We start from the raw sequence: 22398 nt of genomic DNA, 5'->3' as shown, positions 1-22398 counted from the left end.
TCAAAATCTTCCCATTCCTAAATCACTGACTCATGAACCAAAGAATCAACAACAAAATTGAAAAAAACTGATTCATTTGAGCCCACCACACCCAATGATGTGGATACAATATCATATGATAAATTTCTTTTCCCAAAATATTTCATACATTACACGATCACGCTTACAAAAAATTCACCCCACACACTGTCGAAACCCCATATTGCTGCTGACAAGGGGAAACAGATAAACTAACCTCGTACCTTACAGATCATAAGTAGAGTTCTTGCCTTGATGATCTTCTATCTTGATATGGGGCTGAATATATGTGGAACTACTATACAACTGTTTGGACGGCCTCCTGATTTTGATTTTCTGCTTCTTTACCGATGTATCAAGAGGAGGGAAAACTGGTGCCTCATGGCATGGATCCGGTGGCCTTGACCTACCCATCTGAAGCTCTGGGCACTCGGGACGCCTGATTTTGATTTTCTGCTTCTTTGCCGATGGGGCTAGAGGAGGAAAATCCGGTGCCTCGTAGTATGGATCCGCTGATCTGCCCAACTGCAGCTCTGGGCACTCGGGAAGCCTGATTTTGATTTTCTGCTTCTTTGCAGGTGGAGCAAGAGGAGGGAAATCCGGTTCCTCGTAGTTTGGATCCGGTGACCCTGATCTGCCCAACTGCAGCTCTGGGCACTGGGGACGCCTTATTTTGATTTTCTGCTTCTTTGCTGGTGGAGCAAGAGGGAAAACCGGTGCCTCGTAGTATGGATCCGGTAACCTCGATCTGCCCATATGTAGCTCTGGGCACTCAGGACCGGCCCATGATAATGGATTCACTACAGTGAAAATGTTACTTTTAGTTTTTTTGTAACAGCATTACCCTCAATAAAAATAAATCAGTAAGGCAATGTCTGGGAGCCAGGAAATTGTTTTTCACGACATTAGTGTCAAGTGGTGAGCATGGTTTTCATTTTCGGTTTTGGTCTCAATTTCGGCCGAAATCCGGTAATAGAAAGAAGTTATTATATCCGAAATTTCTAGATAATACTATATTTTCTTTTAAAAAAAAATCAATTTCCCGAAATTTAGACCAAATTTTCTGGTAAGTGATATTTACGCCCCTTTTCATCACCAGGGACACCCAGCGTCAGTGTATCAATGGCAAAAAGGGGGCTCATGTACTTTATGTCAGAAAAATTCAGAGGCTTTGATTGCACAGTACACTGGCAAATGGGTGTCCCTGGTGATAAAAGGGGCGTAAATATCATTTCCCAATTTTTTGGTAAACTCGAAATTTCGGTTCCAGTTTCAACCAAAATACAAAATTTCGAATTTCTCCAAAATTTAAAACTACGGTGGTGAGAGAGGGATAGCGCGGGTGGGAGGAGAGAGATTTGAGAGGGCACGACTGAGATGTGGCTAAAAACAGGAAAAAGTTGATCCTATTTTCAGCCACTTCTCACCCTCATCTCAGTTGTGCCCACTCCAATCTCTGTCCTTCTCGCACTCACCCTACCCCTCTCTCACCACTTGGAGAATCTTATTTGTCATGAAAAAAAAATCCTCCCTGCCAGACATGGCCTAAGTAACATTTAGGGGCCATTTGGATACGCGGATTTTAGAAACCAGGTTTTAGTTTGAAAATAGTGAAAAGAGGGTTATTGATCAAGCTCCTAACAGCGTTTCTTGGATTTTAAGTAAGAAAACCTGGTTTTAGAAATCTCTCCCTCATCCTGAGATTTCTAAAACCTGGAAACATGGGGAGAGATTTCTAAAACCTGGAAACATTTGGATCTGCTACTCTCTTGCTAACAGAAAGAAAGGCGAGAAACCAGAAAACGAAAGCTGGTCCGCTTCTTCTCTCATCTCTCATCTACAATTTTGAAGAAATCCAGGATTCTATAATCCGTGTATCCAAACAGCCTATTAGGAACTGTAGCGATCCACGGAATCTCGAAGAGTCCATGGAAAGCTCACCAACTCTGACAAAATTTTTACGAACAAGGCTTATAAAAAACACCAACGTTTTTTCTTTTGTCTTCTTGTTTACGTACCTTCAGGAGGTTCAATAGAAAGAGGTGTCGGCATTCCAAGACTACTGCCATCATACTGCTGTGTCACTCGTGTAGAGGGGCGCTTTCTCACGTAATTTTCTTGCAGCGGTTTAGGGATTTGAAATGAAAATTGAGACATACTCACCCCTGCCCTGATGAAGTCCGGATTTTCAAACAAGTACCTGCATATTATAGAGAAAATGTTAGGCAGATATTTTGGAAGTCAGTCCAACCATGCAAACAATTAGATCAATCTTGGGCCCCATCTGAATAAAACAATGAAAGGCATCTTGATCAAGGGGTTATTCATCATCCAATCTTGTGGGATTCACACTAGTGGCAGCCCACCATATCAACAGATCCAATTACAACTTAATCACAAATATTTGCCTCAAGAATTTCTCATGAAGTGTATATCTTAGGAGATTCTAATTTTTATTTTATTTTTGTTACTTTCGGGTTTATATCAGGAACAAAACTAGAAAAATAGAATATTTAAAAATTAAATGAAAAGGTATAATTTACGAAAAAAAAAAAATATATCACAAAAAATAGTGATATTATAAGATTATTTTGCCCATAAATGACGGGAAATGATATCAGCACAACCATGTTTTAATAACTGCACTAACTCACCTTGTCTTTTTATTATTTAAAGGGATGTCAAAGATTCTTACGGTTCCCAAAACGCTCTCACAAGAAAGAAAAGACAAACTGAGTTTATGCAATTATTAAATCATGGTAGTTCTAATATCAGTAGCCTAAATGATATAAATGAAAATAACGCAATATTTTAAAATTTTCAGGATTATTTCGGGATTTTGTGAATTTATCACATTGTCGCGATAAAATCGCGATATTTTGAAAAAGTAGGAGATAATTGTGAATTTGTGACTGTCACATAGATGTGGCATGTGTTAGCCCAGGGGTTGATTCCTAGGAAGATAGTAATAATGGTCCATTAGGATATCTCTTCTCTTTACACTTTTAAGGGGGGAAATTGGCATGACACCATATTTCAATGACGACATGAACCAAACCACTTCATAAATTACTACGCAATGGTTTTGCTGATCTTCTGAAACCAAAGCTGGTTTCCAGTCACGTTTTTCAGATGTCCATATGCACCAGGAAGAATGAATAAAAAGAAAAGAAAAAGGATTCCATTCAGAGAAAAAACAAAAGAAAAAGGATTTTCAACAAGGGGCTTCATACATACTTCTGAACCTCAACCATGGAACGCAATCTCTTGCCAGACGGTGCAGCATAATACCTGAAAATATCAAAAAGCAAATTAGAGAAGACAAGAGAACCTGAATTGAAACAAGAATATACCACAATGAACAGATGTTGCTTCAGAGTAAATATAATGGATCGATTCCAAGCATGTTAAATTTCTGACCAGGCTATGAGTGAAGTTTTTGTGACATTAACTCAAGCAATGGAGAAGGCCAGCTCAAGTGGTTGACATGACCATAAACAATTTACATAAAGATTGCAAGGAATCAAATAGGTTTGAAGCAAAAACAGCTTAGAGTGAGAAGCGACAGCTCTCAGCAGAAAAGATGCAAAAAGATCTTATCATGGAAAATTGAGCAAGGATGTATGCCAGTATGTTCCTTCATATGTAACTTTGAGTTACAACAAATCTACTTCAAAAAAAGAAGCTGAGTAATAGCAAGTTAAAAGCACTGGATCTTCATACGAATTTTCAGGAAAAAAAAATCATAACTTCATATGAATAAAAAGATATAATTATAAGCAACAGTGCACAAATCATGAGACAAATGATCCCCAATTTCATTGAAAAATCACAAGTTCATCAATATTCATTTGTAAGGCATCTATTTGGATTATAAGGTGAAATGATAAGAACATCTGAAACCTAGCATGCCATAAAATTTAGAAGAATTGACTCCTCACATTAAAACCTTATTTACATAAGGTGTTACATATGGACAAAACAAGTGTCCAGAGGCAACTCAGGTTAAAGGTAGCAGTTGCCAGAAGCAAAGCCACAAGGCCTACCGATTCATTCACCGAGTAGTATCAGGATCTCAGGAAAAGGGAGATGATGATATTCACCCCTTTTCATTCCGCGGATACCTGCCCGCTTGCACCGGCTAAAATAGGTAAGCAGTCTCATCTAGGAATATTTTACGAGATAACGAAAAATATCCATGTGCTCCTATCCTCCTTCCTCTCCCTCAAGTCTTTATCCAGTTGAACAGTTCAAAAGCTCTCTCTCTCTCTCTCTCTCTCTCTCTCTCTCTCTCTCTCTCTCTCTCTCTCTCTCTCTCTCTCTCTCTCCAATATTCACAGATTTCACGCAAGACAAAATATGTGAAAAATAATTGAGGGGAGTTGAATTTTTTAGAGAAATAGATGAAATGCAATGAAAAACTGAAAAGATTTTTCTCTGAATAAGAAAAACAACAATAAAAGATGAGGGATTCAGATGAGATGTGGATGTAGGATTGGGAAAGAAATTTAGAAAAAGAAGGAAGAATTAGAAGAGAAGAAGAATTAGAACTAGAAGAGAGAGAATTTAGGGAGAAGAACTCAGGTGAAGAAATTTCAATTAATTAATCTCAATAATCATCAAAAGGTAACCAAAGAGCTGTAGCTTGGCCTATAAATAGGCTTTTAACAATCCCTTTTGGTCCGTTTGGTTGCCAGAATTTTTTTGGTTCTTGGGATTTCTGTGGAACAAAAAACTCCCTGGGAGATTGGTGGAAAAAAAAACTCCCTGGAAGTATCCCGGTAAATAAAATAAAATTCCCATGTTTGGTTGACCGGACTATGGTGGGAAAAAAATGCTTTGTTTGGTTGCTTGAACTGTTGGGAAGGAAAAAAATTCTTCTGCAAGCTTATTTTTGGTTCCTGGGATTATTTTGGTTCCTGGGAGTTTTTTTTTTCCAGGGTAGGGTTTCGTGCGGGGTTATTTTGGTTCCTGGGATTATTTTGGGCCCAGCAACCAAACGTGGGTTTCCTGCGGAAATTCCAAAAAAGTCCCAAGAACCAAAAAAATTCCGGCAACCAAACGGACCATAAAAGACTAAAATTTGCTAATTTAAGAATCCCTAAAAGACTATACTAACTTAAAAGAAATAAAGATTAAAATAACCCTAATAATATCAAATAAGCCCCAAAATAACCCTAAGAATAATAAAGCAACCCTAAAACTAATAAAAATATCTCTTTGTGGGCCCATGAGTGCGGCCTTGTTTAGAGTAAACACGCAAGGGATGTCTACGATCCCTATCAACTACTCCTGCTGAAAAGAACTCTCCTCCGGAGAGTGAAGAGTGTGGTACTGCTCCAAGATATCGGAGTCCAACCGACGAAGCTCCTCCTCTGTAAGCCAAGTAGCCTCAACTCTTTTGACATTTTTAGAGCATCATAAACATTAAGTAAAGTGGGAACCTTTTTGAGGTGTGCTACCACATCGTACTTAATTGGTTCCTTTGTTGAGCGTAAAACCTTCGGGACTAGGTTTGAAGAACCTACATTTTCCTTGGTTTTCTCTTTCTCTGAAGGAATTGTTGATTGCTTTGGCCGTCGCCTATATTGCAAAGTGATTGTATTTGCTTCGACTGGTTCTTCAGATGGAAAGCATAGATCATCATCATCTTCAAATATTGGTGCCATCAAAGCAATCTTCTGATAGCTGGTTCTCAAAGATAGGGGGAACTGACACTCAACTCAACTCAACTCAACTCAACTCAACAAAGCCTTTGTCCAAAACTTGTTGGGGTCGGCTAAATGAATCCTTTAGAAAAATTTCATGAAGAAGGTGATAGGAATCTACCAGGCTCTAATCATGGCTCTAGTTGGGTTCTTCTACGTGGATCATTTTCTTCCATTCTATCCTATCCAAGGTCATGTTCTCTGTTATGTTCCTAGCTATAAAGTCTTACCCCACTGTTTCTACCCAAGTTGTTTTCGGTCTACCCCTACCTCTTTTTACCCCATCAATTTGGCATGAGTCGCCTCTTCTCACCACAGCATCCAAAGGCCTACGTTGGATATGTCCAAACCATCTTAAGCAGTGCTCTCTCATCTTCCCCTCAATTGGTGCCACCCCCACCTTTTTACAAATGTCTTCTTTTTAATTCTATCTAAATAGAGGGAACTTACACCATTTTTTTTTTAGAATTAGTCATGTAGACCAAGCGACTTAAAATATTTGTGCCATCAAGCTATCTTCTGATAGCTGGTTCTCGGAGATAGGGGGAACTGACACCATATTCAGAACGAAAAGATGTGGAGATTCCAAATGCGCATACGGCGGAGGCATCTCGCATCCTTCATCCTCGTTCCAGAGTGTGTCTTCAAATTTTGGTGGGAGTCTTAACGAGCAATGGCCATCGCAACCCTTTCCTTTGCTATTCTTCTTGAGTTAATGGCAATCCTGATCTTTCCAGCGCTTCGATCATTAATCTCTCTGAAAGTTGTTTCTCTTTGCGACTGATAAACCATTGAAACCCACCTTCATCACATCAATCTTGAATATATGAAGAATCTTTGTCACTATTACCACTTAAAAAGACTTCATGGTCACGGGGCTCCAAGCGTTTGGTTTGAACTCATCTCTGGGAAATGACATATTCGGGGGTCGATTTATTCTTTTTGGAGGATGCCCTCTCTTTTTATTGGCAAGAGATGAAGCTTCTTTACAGGTGACAACATTGGTAGCTGCTGCACTAGTAGTATTTTCCTTGTGATCTCTTTTCAGACGTCTAGTCCCTTCATCAATCAACTTCTGGATTTTGTCTTTAAGAACAAAGCACTCATGCAGATTGTGGCTGACCAACCGGTCGTATTTGCAATACCTCAAACGATCGATCTTTTTCACATCTTCTAGACGTTTTGGCGGAGGCAGTTCTCTCAATTCTTCCTCCAATAGTTGCTCGAAATAATCTTTGACCTCGTCGTTTGGGAAAGAATAGACTTTCTCTTACCTTTCCTTCATGGATTTTGATCTTGGCTGACTTCTATCCTTTTCGTTTGCTATTTCATTCTTTTCCTTCCATTTTTCAATATTTGCCGACTTCTATAAAGGCCACTTCGTTAACTTCAGGAACTGAAGTTTCATTCTTTTTCTTCTTGGGTTTGTTCTGCCTGCTTTCACTTGAGGGAAGCTTCTAGATTATGAGCTCTGGTGCTCAATTCTTCGAAGCTTCTGATTTCAGTGGTGAACAGCGGGTGCGAAATAGCAAAATGCATCCCTTTCCGGCACAAATGAATGAGTTCCGACTCTTTCAAATTAGCGGTACACCTAAGGCTCAAGTTTCTCCAACACGCTATATAATCGTCGGTAGGACTCACTTGGCCTTTGCATGGTTTCAGTGAGTTAACTAACACTTACATCTCGTCGAGTGCTGTAAAAGTGCCTTACAAATTATACTGTATTTGCTCCCAACTAGCGATTAAATTTGGCTCTAGCTTGGTATACCATGTGAAAGCTACGTCTTTTAAGGTTTGTACAAACTGCCTCACCAAAAGAGGGCCACTTTTAGCCGAATCCCCAGCCGCAGAATGAAATGGGCGATATGTTCATTTGGGCATCCAGTTCCATCGAACTTGTCAAATTTCAGATGTTGGTATCCTGGAGGAAATGAGATATCGTCCATGTATCTAGGATATGGTTTTTGATAGTTGATTGGGGTCCTAAATGCTGCAGAAGTAACTTCTTGGACCATTTGTATCACCATATCCTTTAATGCCCCCATATCATGATATCAACACTGGTACTAGTTGTTGCAGTTGAGAGTGTTGTGACTGAGGGTTGTCTTGCTTTCAAAGCTGTATTTTCTGCCTCCTTTTCTTCCGATCTCTTTCTTTATTCCGCAATTTCTACAGCCAGTGCAGATTGTTCCGTAGTGCTGGTAGTCATTACAACAACTACGTGTTCATTACCAAATCCTGGCAGGGTCTGAGGCGTTGATGACCTTGGCGATGGTAACCTCAACGGAGAATGGATAGGAGTTGGGATTCGAGGAGTTTATAACTCCAGCTATTCCGAAAAATCGCTTTCAGCGAAGATTGCTCCCATGTCTCCGTACAGTGGATTTTCCCTCATTACCGATGGTGTAGATGGTGTATTTTGTGACTCGGGAGATTCCACCACCACTACTAAATTATCTTTCGATGAAGTCCTTAAAATAATCTTTTTAGCCATATTGCCGGTAACCAGACCCACATATTGGCCGAAGTTAGGAACTTCCATCACAACCTCTTTCTTGGCTTTATTCCTTCTGGCCCTTTGCTTCCTAGACATCTTAGGTGTTTTGGTTGAGGTTGCTGGTGAAATCAAATCTGCCTCTAATGTGGTAGTGGAAGTAGTAGCATTTGAGATAGAAGATTCTGTGCCAACCGTTGTAGATGCTCTTCCTTTAAGAAGTCCACAAGCGGAGAGTTCCGTCCAAGGGAGGTGAAGTTTCCACATGAACTGGAAGTGTTATTTTGGGCGCCGACTTTGGTACGGCACAAGTTGATTCTGGTGTTGCAAAAGGTGTACGTGTAGGGGCCATTGCTTTCCTTTCTCTCTGCACACCAAAAAAAGAAAATCATAAACAAAGGGATCATTTTTTATTTATTATGAGATGAGAGAAGTGTCCCACCGGGCGTGCCAAAAATTTGGTCGCAACAAATTTCACATGCATCAAAAAGAGAATCACGTACATAAAATGCATTGAGATCAAATTTCCCTCTTGCGAGAAGAGGTTTTATTAATTTTGGTAGGGATCGTACACTTCCGGCTCTATCGGCCGTTAATTACATTTATTGAAGAAAGAAAACACTTCTGATTATCCGTCAAGAGGTTCCCTATCTAAATATTACTCTTGATTATTAATGCTCCAGAAGGAGGGTCTTCATCAAGTATCTAATTTTTGTAATCAGATATTCTCAGATGCAGCATTTCCTTTAATCATGGAGAAATGGTAATTCTGTTTTCTGAGTCATATCTGATGACTTATTTTTGACTTTTTTGTAAAGGGTCTTCTTGAGAGAGAGACACCTTTGAGTCATCTCGTATGATTTTATTTTGACTCTTTTGTAAGAGAGGAAGAAGAACTCCCCCTTGAGCCATTTCATCTTTCTCTCTGATCCCAGAAGAGAAGGGTCTTCTGTCATCTCTCTCCCGGATCCCGAAAGAGAAAGGTCTTCTGTCATCTTTCTCCCGGAACCCGGAAGCGAAAGGTCTTACTCTTTTTAGTCTCCTGGAAGGGACTCAAAAGAGGTCTTTATCATCTTCCTCACGGATCCCGGTAGAGAAAGGTCTTCTTCTTTTTTAGTCTCCTAAAAGATACTCAAAAGAGGTCTTTATCATCTTTCTCCCGGATCCCGGAAGAAAAAGGTCTTCTTCCTTTTGAGTCTCCCTGAAAGAGACTCAAAAGAGGTATTTATCATCTTTCTCCCGGATCCCGATAGAGAAAGGTCTTCCTCTTTTTGAGTCTTCCCTGAAAGAGACTCAAAAGAGGTCATTCTCATCTTTCTCTTGGATCCCGATAAAGGAAGGTCTTCTTTTTTAGTCTCCCGGAAGAGACTCAAAAGTACTTCCTTCCTTTTTTAGATGAAGTCCGTAGAAATGAAAAGATAACTATTAGTTCTGGAAATATTTACTTTTTCTTTCTTTCTTTCTTGTTTCTTTTGCTCTCCTCTTCCTTTACGTAAGCCTTTTTTCCTAAAGGATCGGATCTCTTTTCTAAAGGATCTTCCTTCCATTTATAGAATTCTCTTGAAGTGGTTGGCAACTGCCACCTCACCCCTTATTTCTCCACTTCACGATCTCCACTTCCCCTTTTGTGAGGAGTTACGTAACTTTCTCTTTTCGAAAAGTGGATGACTCACTTCTTCTTGCGAGAGTTATTTTGTTCCCTAAAATTTAGGGATCTTTTTCCCCTTAGTCGTGGGCTCCTTTATTTTGTTTTCTTTTTTATTAAAGTACTTTAACTTCATGTTTATTTTTTTTACTTTAGGGAATAACGTGATGCATAACCACCCCTTTTCTCTCTCTTCTAATTTTACTAAGAAATTTTACTATTATCCCCTTTTTATAAAATTTCGAGTCCAACACATGAATACTTTGTAAAGGAGAAGCCAACAAATTTCAAGCTACAGAAAATAACTAGAAATGAAAACTGATATGGAAACTCCAAAAAGCAGCCAAGCCACACCACCATACACCTAAACTATGTCCACCTAAGGTTTTGAGTAGTGTTGAGATTCCAAAATGCAATGAACGAACAGAGGCATGATGAAAGCCACTGTACAATGGAGAAATGAAAAAAGGAAATTACAGGAAGACTAACAAAGATCATTCATATGATAAACAATATAATCCTGAAAAGAAAATAGAACAAGTATACATACACATCGGCAAACTTGGTGCTTCCTTCACCTCTGATCCTCAGCAATCTTTGCCATCCAGGAGGAGGCTGAGAGATATTAGGTTTATCAATTGCCCAAAGCCTGCTACCATCTTGAGATATGTCAGGGGCATCATCACAAGATATATCAGGCCTCCATTCCCGAGCTGTTGCACATAGAAAAGGTTCCTGCAAGATATTTTCACGTATTTCCTCGTACTTCTCTTGTGTTGGAATGAGCCTCCATTTAAAGCATGTAGCACACTGAACAGTGAATGCCCCTACAGAGGGCAAAACTCTAGTACCAGGATTTGGTGCTGAGAAACTTGAAAATGAAGGAATTTGGTACTCAGTCGGGTCAGGGACTGACATTACTTGACCAGCATCACTCGTCCCAGGCTTATAAAGAACTAATTGATTCGAAGGATTTTCAATAGATTGAGCATCTTGATCATTATCCTCTAATGAAGGAATGCCCACTGGTTCCCGAGGGCTTCTATCAAAGTACGGTGGGGATCCAGAATCAGATCCAGTATCACTGGAGCTGTCCTGTCCGTTCTTCATCTTAAGGGGTCCAGAATTGTTCAAGCCATCTGGCCCCTTGTTTGCCTCAGGGAATCCAGACCTGTTGAAGCTATATTGTTCCTTCTTCACCTTAGGGAGTGCATATCCAGGTTGCGACTGCATCTGAGATTCTAATTTAGTCACTAGCAACCTGCAAATAAAGAGCAAATAAATCACGCAGCAAAAGCATTAATAGTCAAAGAAACTCCCCAGGGCTAGTAGCAAAGCATGTTATTATGTATATTAACATAGTACAAAGCTTTTCTCCTTTCCCTATTAACATAGTACAAAGCTTTTCTCCTTTCCCACATATTACAGCCAATGTTAACCAATCGTATAAATAGAAAAATAAGGAAGAAGAGAAAGGAGAAAAGGCGTGGGGGAGATGAGTGATGTATTTTCATTGATTGTTATACGTGAAATACAATTATTTAGGGGCAATGATAAATTCGCACCCCCTGGAGTACGCATACACCCCTTATAATGTGATTTGATGTCAAAAAGTGTTAAAGTTGAGCACTGTTCACGTCAAATCATGGTATAAGGGGTGTGTTTGCGTACAGCAGGGGGTGCGAATTTATCATTGCCCTTATTTAGATGTAGCATATATTATGAAGGATTCAATCATCTAGTCACTCAAACCTAAAAAATGCACGGCCATGGAATTCTAAAGGAAATTCTTTCTATATAATTAACCAAGAAAATAACAAAATTAATAAAGGTCAGTGAGGGAATTTTCCTGGATGCCCTTGTTGCTTAAACAGCGAATGAAATTGTCAATATCGATGGTGTGGTGCTTAACAAAGTTGAACAGGACCTTCACTAACCCCAAGGGTACGTCTATTATGTTCACTAGCCACCAATGCTCAGGATATTAGACTCCTAGCATGAGCATACCTCCCAAATCCCTATTTGACAAGGGTCCCTCTTTATGACACCTTCTGGTTGGAGTGCCAAATGACTACTATATCTTCTAGTAACCACTTACAAAATCCTCTCATAATGGCCAAAAAACCATTGAACTCTTAGGACTTGCTTGGTTGCACAGAAAAGTGAGGATGGAAAGAAAATTCCAACTTCCACTTCTATTTTCTGGCTAAAAAGGTGGAATTTCTTTGTATCTCTCATATTCACATCCTTAAGGTTACTCCTGCAGCGAGCATTTCTAGAATTTAAAATCACGAGTCTGAAGAAGGTGTATTGAAAATAACAGAATTCAAGAGGAAAAATGCAATCACAAAGATTGTCAAAATGGACTTTGAAAGCTCTAATTCCAATCTTTTCAGGATTTCTACTGCATGAATCTGTGCTAATTTTATTTTTATTTTTATTTTTGAAAGGATGCATCTTTATTAAATTTGTCTCTATGAAATAAAATAACATAATAAATAAATAAAGGATAAATGTTTATAGAAACCACTACTAAAGAATAACACAAGGAGAGTTGCACAAGCAATGCAGAATTTTCATCAATGGTTGGAAATGTCCACAAAGGTGTAGTTTGTTTCAGAAAAAATGCAATATTACTAATATCACATCCAGAAGCATCAAGTATTACCATAATCATAGTTTTGACAGCTTGGAGGTATAGAAATCTTAGTGCCAGCAATACACAGAAAGGTATGCATAAGGCATGGTGACATACTATGGAGTATGCCCGCCACATGGAGCTTGGTTGCACGAAGCAGGAGCATGTCGAAATAGGAGCAGATTCAAGTGCAACCACAAGAAAGCGAAAATTTTTGAATTCAAGAGGTGAGGTGATGCAGATAATAGTCCAAATAAGAGGCATATTTGCCCATTAGGATTTATTTCCATGTTATTTAGTTTCTAGGATTTATATTTCCATATTTTAGTTTAGGATTTTATTTTCCATGGAATTTTATTTCAATTGCCTATAAATAGGCCTCATGTATTAGGAATTTTAACTTTTGATGAATAAATATTGATTGGCTTCTCCCCTCTACAGGTTTCTTCTCCTTCCTCTATTCCTCTTCTCTTCGTCCCCTAATTTCTTCTTCTTCTCCCTCTATTCTTCAACTTCCTTTCTCCTATTCTTCCCTCTCTTCTCCTATTCTTCTTCTGCTTCTCCCTCAATTCTTCTCTTCTACTTCTAATTTGCTCTACTTCTTCTCTTTCTCCTCTTTCTTCTGTTTCCCTTCCCAGTCCTACACCAAATTTGGTATCAGAGCAAAAGATCCGAGCATCACTGCGAAGTTCAAGAGTCTTGCAAGTCCCAGAAACACCAACGCCCATACTTGCACAGGTTTGTAAGCCCCTTTCCCCAAGGACCTACTGCAAATGCAACTCAGGTTTCTGGGTTGCTGCTGCCCTAAATCAGCCCGAAGATATTTTTCTTTGGCTTCAATTTCAACCACTTCTTGATTCCATTAAACTCAGTCCCATCTTCTCTACAAACCAGCCCACCATCACAGCAGTCCAATACATCAATAAACCGTAGCCCTAACAGTCCAATACACAATTCCAAGCCATTTTTACCCGATTTTACCTTTCCTTCACCACGCATCTGCTTCCTTGAAACTCAGCCGCAAAAACAATTAAAAGTCAGCCACCTCCCCTCTGATATCACATGCATATAGTCCCTACAAATCAGCCCATTATCACCTTCCTTGTAAGCAATTACCACGCTAAACCCTCTCCAAATCAGTGTTGTACGCAGCCCAGAACTGCCGCACATACATTCTCGCCACTTTCGTTTCTCAGAGAGAAGATTTGCTGCGAGATCGTTGTTTTAGGTTGGCTCTATCGAACCCACTTTTGGCTTCTTTAAGGGTCTGCTCAGTTGCGCGGTAAGAAAGTATTGGAATGTGCATTCAGTTGCCAAGAAAAGGAAAAGGCAATGCACAGATTAAGGTTTTTAGCACATTTAAAGTAACAATTAAGCCCTAATAGGCCCTACTTACCACTCCACTAACACATAGACAAACTTATGAAGCAAATTTTAAAAATAGTAAATGGAATCAGCAACAACCAACGAGACTCATGGGAGCACTGATGCCGCCGCCAGTGGGACTTCCTTGGCACCTCCTCAACTCTTTCGCTTCGAACAGGAGCAACAGTCTTCTTATATTTGTATCTCTCCAAATATGCGTCAAGCTCTAATCGAGCATCCGCCAAAGTCGGATACGAACGCAAGGCTGCTCTACTAAATTCGTTAACCTGCTCATGGCACTCTGGTCAAGTATAGTAGATCCCTTGTCTTCTACAATTGAAGACAACATAATATTTTTGTTTTCCCATACTCACCTGACAAAATAATTATTATCACATCTAAATAAAATAAGATAAAAAAGATGTCACATTAAACATAAACTAAAGCTACCATCCAATAAGATAAACAAAAATAAGAATGGTTAGAAAGATGTCATATGAGAAGTTTACTACCATCAATAATTATCTACCACCACCCAACCACAACTATCGTTACATATAAATCCATAAACTAAAGCCACCATAAGAAGGTAGCCACCATAACTAAATCCATAACTAAGATAAGTATCATTACATACCACCAAAAGTTACCATAACTAAAGCTACCATAACTAGGAAAAGTATCATTACATACCACCAAAAGTTTTTAAGACCATGTCAAAATATATAATAAAGTTCAGTACAATTAAAAGATAAAATAAAATTTGAGTGGAACCATAACCCCCATCCCCATATATTCTTTCTTCTCTCCATAGCCTCATGCATCCATCCACCGCCTTATGAAACGAGTCATCTTCCTACGAATGTACGACCTCATATCGTCATCCTCGTACATGATGAAAAGATGAGCTTCATACGGATTTTTTGTGAGATACTGTGTGGTCATCGGCAAGATCTCCTAGGAAAAACATCCAACCCCAGAAGGAGTACGTTGCTATCTTTCCAGGCAGTTTGCTTCTTCAGCGTGAGTTGCATTATTATGATTCTACATGGGCGATTCCCTCTCGTCCCACTGGTATTTAAGGCTACTCTCACGGTTATCATGTGCAGTAGACATCCCGAGTGCTTCTAACGAATTGCGACTCATGCTGCTTGAGTGGGTCGTTTAAATATTTGATCCAGGCGGACTAGAACTCAGGGTCGAGTTCTTTTCGAGCGAGGGAGAATGCTGCAAATAATAGTCCAAATAAGAGGCATATTTGCCCATTAGGATTTATTTCCATGTTATTTAGTTTCTAGGATTTATATTTCTATGTTTTAGTTTTAGGATTTTATTTTCCATGGAATTTTATTTCAATTGCCTATAAATAGGCCTCATGTATTAGGAATTTTAACTTTTGATGAATAAAGATTGATTGACTTCTCCCCTCTACAGGCTTCTTCTCCTTCCTCTATTCCTCTTCTCTCCGTCCCCTAATTTCTTCTTCTTCTCCCTCAATTCTTCTACTTCTCTTCTTCTATTCTTCTCTCTCTTCTCCTCTTCTCCTATTTTTTCTTTTGAAAGATTTCTCCTCTTCTCCTATTCTTCTTCTACTTCTCCCTAAATGCTTCTCTTCTACTTCTAATTTTCCCTACAGAAATTCTCCTCTTTCTTCAATTTCCCTTCCCAATCCTACACCATGAGGTGTCTATGAAGCCTTTGTTTAAAATGGATTTGCGCAACCAGGGGAAAGCCAAGGTTTTCGAATTCAAGAGGTTAGGTGTCAACAGCATTTGTTTAAAATGGATTTGAAAAAATTCAAAATATGGATACATATACTTGACAAAATACAGAAATGCCAGCTATAGAGTCAACTTATTTAATGATTGTATGTACAGAAACTTAAATTAACCAGATTCACAAATGACAAAAACTACATGCAAGTACAAACTGTTGAGTCAAGGTGGCGAGTACGGAACCATTGGTAGCAGTGATGGGTTATAGAAGCAAGAGCAAGAATAAAACCTTGGGTGGTCTTACTACTGGGTCTGTACTCTCAGAATTTAGTGTCCACTTAAAAGGAAAAAAAATGGGATTTTTAGGCATCAAGAGGTCAAATAGACCCTTTTTTGGACAAGACATGGTTGTGTACTTGGAGACCTGAACCAAAATTGTGGTGTGTAAATAAGGTTTTGCACATAGAATATGCATATGGTGGGACCTTTAATTACAATCTAGTATGTATTTGGGAGAGGCTTCTCCCTTCGTAGGTCAAGATTTACTTGCTAATGAGTTATATAACCCTCAAGTTCAAAATTTTATCATAGGCGAATGCATTATAAAACCCTCGAGTCAAGAATTGTTGGCACCACTTTCAAACACCCAACTTGTAAGGAGAAAAAAATACTCTCTAACTGCAAGTACATGCCAAAATCAAGAATCTATTGAAAAGCCAATTCAAGTTGAGGGCTTCACAGTCATTAGCCAACTAGGCTAAACCGCCTATACTGATTTAGTTATTTGAAAGTAGCACTCGGGCAGTCAGGACTCCGTTACAAATGCAAAAGGTAGGAATATGTTCACCCAATTTGGTCAAATCAGATTCTAAATTGCAAGTATATCATGGGCTATGATATATAAAGAAATTCAAATTCAAAAAAAAAGTATTTGCAACCTGCTAGTAGCTACAAAATAAACCAAAATCAACTCCGAGAATAAGCTTAACAACATAAAAAAGGAAAGCATGACAAGCTTGGCAGCCTCATAAGCAATATTTACAACCAGTTAACTGTATACACTATAAAATTATGCACAATCATGATTTGTGAAGTATAGATCAAGTTAAACGCAATCCGTGATAAGAAAGTTGAAATACAAATTACAATAACTGTGTTGTTTTCAGAACAGCTAACAAAAACAAAAGAAAGAAGATCACCAAACAAAATTGCAAGGCAATGATTTCAACAAAGTTTGCCATAAAAATGATCTCAACAAAGTTTTTTTTTTTTCATTTAAAAAACAAAGTTTTTTTTTCTTGGATGACATCTGGGATCTCAATGAAGCTTTCAGTCAGCTATTTAGCAAATACAGGTTCAAGGGTAACATTAGCAACATTGCAGAAGAAATCGACAATGAAGACAGAACTTTTACTCCTATAGAAACTACAAAAGTTGTTGTATGCACATCACATTGTGCCCTACCCATACCCTATGAATTATGGTGCAACAATTACTCTAAGCAAGAACCAAGCTTGCTTTCTCGGCTTCAATTTACAACATTTGGCTTGGAAGGAATACTTGGTTTTTTCGAAGGGAAAAAGGCATAAGGAGGTCCTAAAAGAAACTCTAGCAAGCATGAAAACCAGGCTAGTACATATTTTGAACAGGTGTCTGATTCTGACAGTTTGTAGATTTGGGTGTGACATGTTTAGATTCATTTTTTTTTTCAATTTTCCCTGCACTGTAACAACATGGATTGCATTTACCATAGGTTTTGAGTTCTGCCCATCCTAATATTAAGCATTTTATAAGAAAATAAAATGTTAGATTTACCATATTAAAGTCTCCATTATATAAAGTTTAAACCATTATAGTCAAATTATAACATAAGTCTTAAACTTCCAAAATTAACTACACTGTACTGCCTAAATCAAAAGTTCTATATTTTCGAGAATTGTCAAGTTTGACACTCTGAACCATAGAAGCACGAAGCGGGTACGAGGGTGGGAGCGGGGGGGTCTAGAAGAGTCTATGTTGGGAGCGCCGTGGAAGCGTTAATATAATATTTTCATCATATGCCTTTCAAAATTCAAGTATTTAAAAAATAGTAATTTTTATCTTCATATATATATATATATATATATATATATATATATATATATATATATATATATATATATATAAGTGAGCGTACTCAGTTGAGTAGATAAGCTTATCTACTCGGTTAGCTAAAAACAGTGGGGGGGGGGCACATTTTTTGGGTGATCCAAACCATTCATTTGAAAGGCCCTTTCCTAGATAGGGAGTCCACAAAAAATCAGCCCCATAGGATCATCCTAACCCATCCAACAGTCGAGGGGAAAATGGGCAGATTTGTGGACAAACTGTGTCTGTCCATTTTTCCCCATTTTTCCCTCCACATTTGGATGGGTTAGGATGATCCTATGGATCTGATTTTTTGTGGATACCCTAGATAAGGGCCTTTCAAATGAATGGTTTGGATCACCCAAAAAATATGGGCCCCCAGTGTTTTTAGCTCGACCGAGTAGATAAGCTTATCTACTCGACCGAGTACGGTCACTTTTCCACACACACACACACACACACACACACACACACACACACACACATATATATATATATATATATATATCATTAAAAAAAGATAAGCGCTGCAGCGCAGGGAGCTCAACTGCGCTTTAGTGGTTTATAAAGCCTCCCATTGGTTCCTTTCTTGTGGACCCGCTATACGTTTCAAAGGGGGACCCCCGCTATACGTTTCAAATGGGAGGCTTTATAAACCACTAAAGCGCAGTTAAGCTCCCTGCGCTGCAACGCTTGAACGCTTTTCTCTAAAAAAAAAAGTATCTTCATATAAATCTTTCAAAATTTACATCAAAAGTAGTAATTTCTAACCACCTTCATTTTCATGCCCTCTTTCTCATGCCTTTTGAACATTTGCCTCCGCGCTTGCTCCTAGGAAGTACTTTGAACTGTTCGAGGACTATGACGCAAGTAAGTTGGTGAGGGGGTTACTAATGGAGTAATAGGAGCGGGTTGGGAGCTCCATGGGACTGATTTCCATTTCTCGGGATCGCGCTCCCTGGAAGCTCCTTCCTAAGGAGCGCTGAATCGAGGTTCCGAGTAGGGAGCGAACCCCAAGGGAAGATTCTTGCTTCTAAGCTCTAAACCCCTATCAGATTCCAAAATGTGTAAATGTAGCTATCCAACACGGCTTATGGCAATCCACAAAAAGTATCAATCATAGATTCCTTTTTTAAAATCATATTTACAGGATCACTTTTTATAGGTCGAATCAATAAGTGTAAGGTACTAGTGAATAGAGATTGCCTAATACATAATTCCGTCTCACTAAACCTCTGGCTAGACCATCTGCTGCCTCATTCATTTCGAACAGCATATGACTGAAAGACACATCAATACCAGCTAATAAATCCCTATTCTCGTTGGTGATAGAGCTAGCCTCGAAGAACCCACACTTTTCTTCAAAGCCCAATTAATAACATTTGAAGAATTCTTTTTTATCAGCAAGTACATATTCTTATGCATTGTCATGATCTTACAGTGCAAGAGCTATACATTTCCACAAACATAAAGCTTTTTTCTAGAGTTGTATCTATAAGCTCTTTGATAAACATAGAAAATCCAAGCAGCAACTCAACAACGTACAAGATTCACACAAGAATGTTAAAGTATAAAAGATTAAATAACGCCATCTCCAACAGCTTAAGCTTTTGGGGTAATTGGTTGTTTCACATGGTAGCAGAGCCAAAGGTCTTGTGCTCAAACCTCCTTGATAGCAAAAATCCACATGCAATGGCCAAACCCAAAAGAGGGGTCACATGTGTGCCACATGTAGGCCAACCTCTAAAAAGAGGGGCCAACGTGAAGGGGAATGTTAAAGTATAAAAGATTAAATAACGCCATCTCCAACAGCTTAAGCTTTTGGGGTCACTGGTTGTTTCGCAAAGAATTCCTACCATTCTTGGCCTACAGCAGCATAAAAGGTATAACCCATTTCCTGCAATCATTGACAAGCGAATTTGGTAAAAAATCGAATTCCAGTCATGTCTGAAACGTACATATGAGTCCTGTTATTCTTGTCCTATGGCAATTAATAAATTCTGTTGCTATCCAAATCCAATATGCCTTTCCTGCAGTGATGTCTGCAGCAACAATTACATATAAATGTATGTTGGTAACCCCAAAAAATCCAATCTATGCCTACATGGCAAGCAAGCAGCATTTTCAACAAATTTTACATATAAATGTATGTCAAACAAAAAGCAGCAACAATTTACCCTTCACTAATACCAACATTACTGCGAATTCGACTAAAAAAATCACATTCCAGTCATGTCTGCTGTATCTTCAGCAGTAAGAATTTGACTAAAAATCCTCCAAAAAATGTGAAAGAAAGAAAAAAAATCATAAATAATAGAAAAGAAAAGAAAATATATACGATATGAATTTGTAGCCAGATTCCTAACTCGCATCTAATTGACTTAACAAAAGATCAGGAAGAAAATTAAGACGAAAGAGAAAAATCTCCAATGAAATGAAACTTTCTACAGACGAAAAGGATCGGGTTCAATGAGAATATTCCAACAAGATCTTTAACGAGGAAAACAAAACTGTATAATCGGAAAAGGCTAAGCAAAGGACAAAATCAAAACAATCAAAATACAAAACACAAACAAATCAATCATCCAACAGTACATATCAATCCACAAACCGAAAAACCTAATACGAACAAAATCTCATGGAAATCTCAAATGTATAAACCCCAATCATAGCCAAAATGAAGCTAAATCCACGGCGGAAAGCAAATCCGGCAAATTTCCACATCTATGCAAAGAAACACCACGCAAACCCTAAAAATCGAAAGGATCGGACAAACTCAAGCAAAAGAATCAGACTCTCGACCGCAAAATCCGATTTCATCCATGGATTTTGAATAAAAAATTCCACATTTATGCCGAGAAACACCACCCAAACGCTAAAAATCGCAAGATCAGACAAACTCGAGCAAAAAATCAGAACCTCGACCGCAAAAACCTATTTCATCGATGGATTTCGAATCGAAAATTCCACATTTTTGCCGAGAAACTCCACGCAAACCCTAAAACCTGAAGGATCGGCCAAACTCAAGCAGAGAAACTCAAGCAAGAAATCAGATTCTCGTCTGCCAAAACCGATTTCATCAACAAGGATCAGACAAACTCAGGCAAAAAAAAAAATCAGATTCTCGACGCAAAAACGGATTTGATCGATAGATTTCTAACCAAAAATTCTACATTTATGCAGAGAAACTCCACGCAAACCCTAAAATCTGCAACGATCGGACAAACTCAAGCAAAAAATCAGATTTTCCACCACAAAAACCGATTTTATCGATGGATTTCGTATCAGAAACCATCGCTGAGGAAATCAAAAAAATCGAGAGATCGGTGAATAAACTTGCCTTCTCAAAGATCGGATGAGGAGAACACGAGGTTCATTGAGTAGAAGAAGGGGAAAAATCCCTACGAAGATCCGTACAGGTGTCGTTTGGTATTTATGTAATCTCTCTTCGTTTTCTTCACAGGAGGCGAAAAACCGATGATAAAGTTCCATATTTATGGCATCAGGCTTTTATTTTGTGTTCTTTCATAGGTTTGGAGATTTAAATGACGTAATTGCCTCTATTGTTTTAACAGAATAACTGTTATGCCATAACGGGATACGCGCGTGTAAAGAAGGCGAGTTAGATTGTGAGGCGTAATGGGCCGAGTTTAATGATAGATTCTAGGGGTGGCCAGAACCGAACCAGAACCGAAGTACCGAACCGGAACCGAAGAACCGAACCGGAACCGAACTGTAAAAAATATTTTTTGGTCCGGTTCGGTTCCACTGATGAAGAACCGAAAAATTTCGGTTCGGTTCCGGGTCTAATGTTTTTGGTTCGGTTCCGGAACCGAACTTTGAATATATATATATATATAATATTTTTATATTCTATTATATATATACTTAATAATATAAATTACTTATGATATTAATAAGTAATAGTTAATACTATTCTTATAATAAGAAAGTAACTTATATTATAACTTTAATTAAAAGTTTTTATAAATTATAATTAATAATTAATAATTAGCCATTAGAACCGAAGAACCGAACCGGACCGAACCGATTATTTTCGGTCCGGTTCGGTTCGGTCCTACTGTGTACTACGGTTCGGTTCGGTTCTTACGGTTCATGGAACCGAGAACCGAACCGGTTGGCCACCCCTAATAGATTCGCACCACTGTAGGATATGGCAGACTTTCATCTTTTTTACATGTACATGGGGAGGGAATCATCCGATGGGGGTGCGGATTTTATCGTCGTCCCTTTTTGGGAGATGATATAATTATTACATTCGGCCAAATATCACGATTGGTGTCGGGAAATCAGATGAAATTGCTTTTTTAGATGCAGTATTTTTCTAGCCGTTTGGAATTATTTTTCAATTTTAATAGAAAGAAAGCTGCGATCAAATCGGGAATCGAGATATCTCGAATGGCAGAAATTATATGGTGGACGGCCGGGCGTGCGCGTGCAGCCCAAAAATACAATGGCCACCCCCACATTTTTCTAGAGTGCCCCAAAAATCTTCTCTGTAGGATGATCCTGACCGTTTAAGATTGGTGGCACTAGGAAAAGATTTTCGGGACACACCCTATCTATATCGGAGCCTAACAAAAGAACGGTTTGGATCATCCAAACAATGTGGAGCCCACTGTATCTTTGGGCAGTGCATGCACGGCCGTCCACCGTATAAAATCTCC

At 38.7% G+C, this 22398-nt stretch overlaps 1 protein-coding gene across 4 annotated transcripts; it reads right to left on the bottom strand.

The window, feature by feature from the left end:
• Window positions 1-57: 57 nt before the first annotated feature.
• Window positions 58-21205, bottom strand: LOC143888353 (uncharacterized). 4 transcript variants are annotated; one of them, XM_077392746.1, is made up of 6 exons: window positions 21051-21184; window positions 19669-19752; window positions 10416-11126; window positions 3256-3309; window positions 2037-2218; window positions 58-818 (listed from the first exon to the last, which is right to left on the bottom strand). In XM_077392746.1, coding segments are annotated over exons 2-6 (1524 nt in total). In that variant the 5' UTR covers window positions 19671-19752; window positions 21051-21184; the 3' UTR covers window positions 58-243. The 4 variants fall into 4 exon arrangements, with proteins under 4 accessions (XP_077248861.1, XP_077248860.1, XP_077248859.1 ...); XM_077392745.1 differs by lacking the exon at window positions 19669-19752 and adding an exon at window positions 19567-19607 and having other exon boundaries at window positions 21051-21169; XM_077392744.1 differs by lacking the exon at window positions 19669-19752 and having other exon boundaries at window positions 21051-21205.
• Between the last annotated feature and the right edge of the window lie 1193 nt (window positions 21206-22398).

The sequence above is a fragment of the Tasmannia lanceolata genome, unplaced genomic scaffold (genome assembly GCF_043159265.1).
Source record: "Tasmannia lanceolata isolate RefF3 unplaced genomic scaffold, GAP_Taslan_0.1 ptg000012l, whole genome shotgun sequence".
NCBI classification, from domain to species: domain Eukaryota; kingdom Viridiplantae; phylum Streptophyta; class Magnoliopsida; order Canellales; family Winteraceae; genus Tasmannia; species Tasmannia lanceolata.
This window is presented reverse-complemented; position numbering and strand designations above follow the sequence as displayed.

Bases quoted from the DNA above. Each gene is read 5' to 3' on its own strand.
- LOC143888353 (XM_077392744.1), bottom strand. From the start codon at position 21,202: ATGGAACTTTATCATCGGTTTTTCGCCTCCTGTGAAGAAAACGAAGAG. The intron at 3,310-10,415 runs GTATGTATACTT...TGATATTTTCAG, and splicing joins AGCACCAAGTTTGCCGATGT to GTATTATGCTGCACCGTCTG. The intron at 819-2,036 runs GTACGTAAACAA...TTTTCACTGTAG, and splicing joins TTCTATTGAACCTCCTGAAG to TGAATCCATTATCATGGGCC.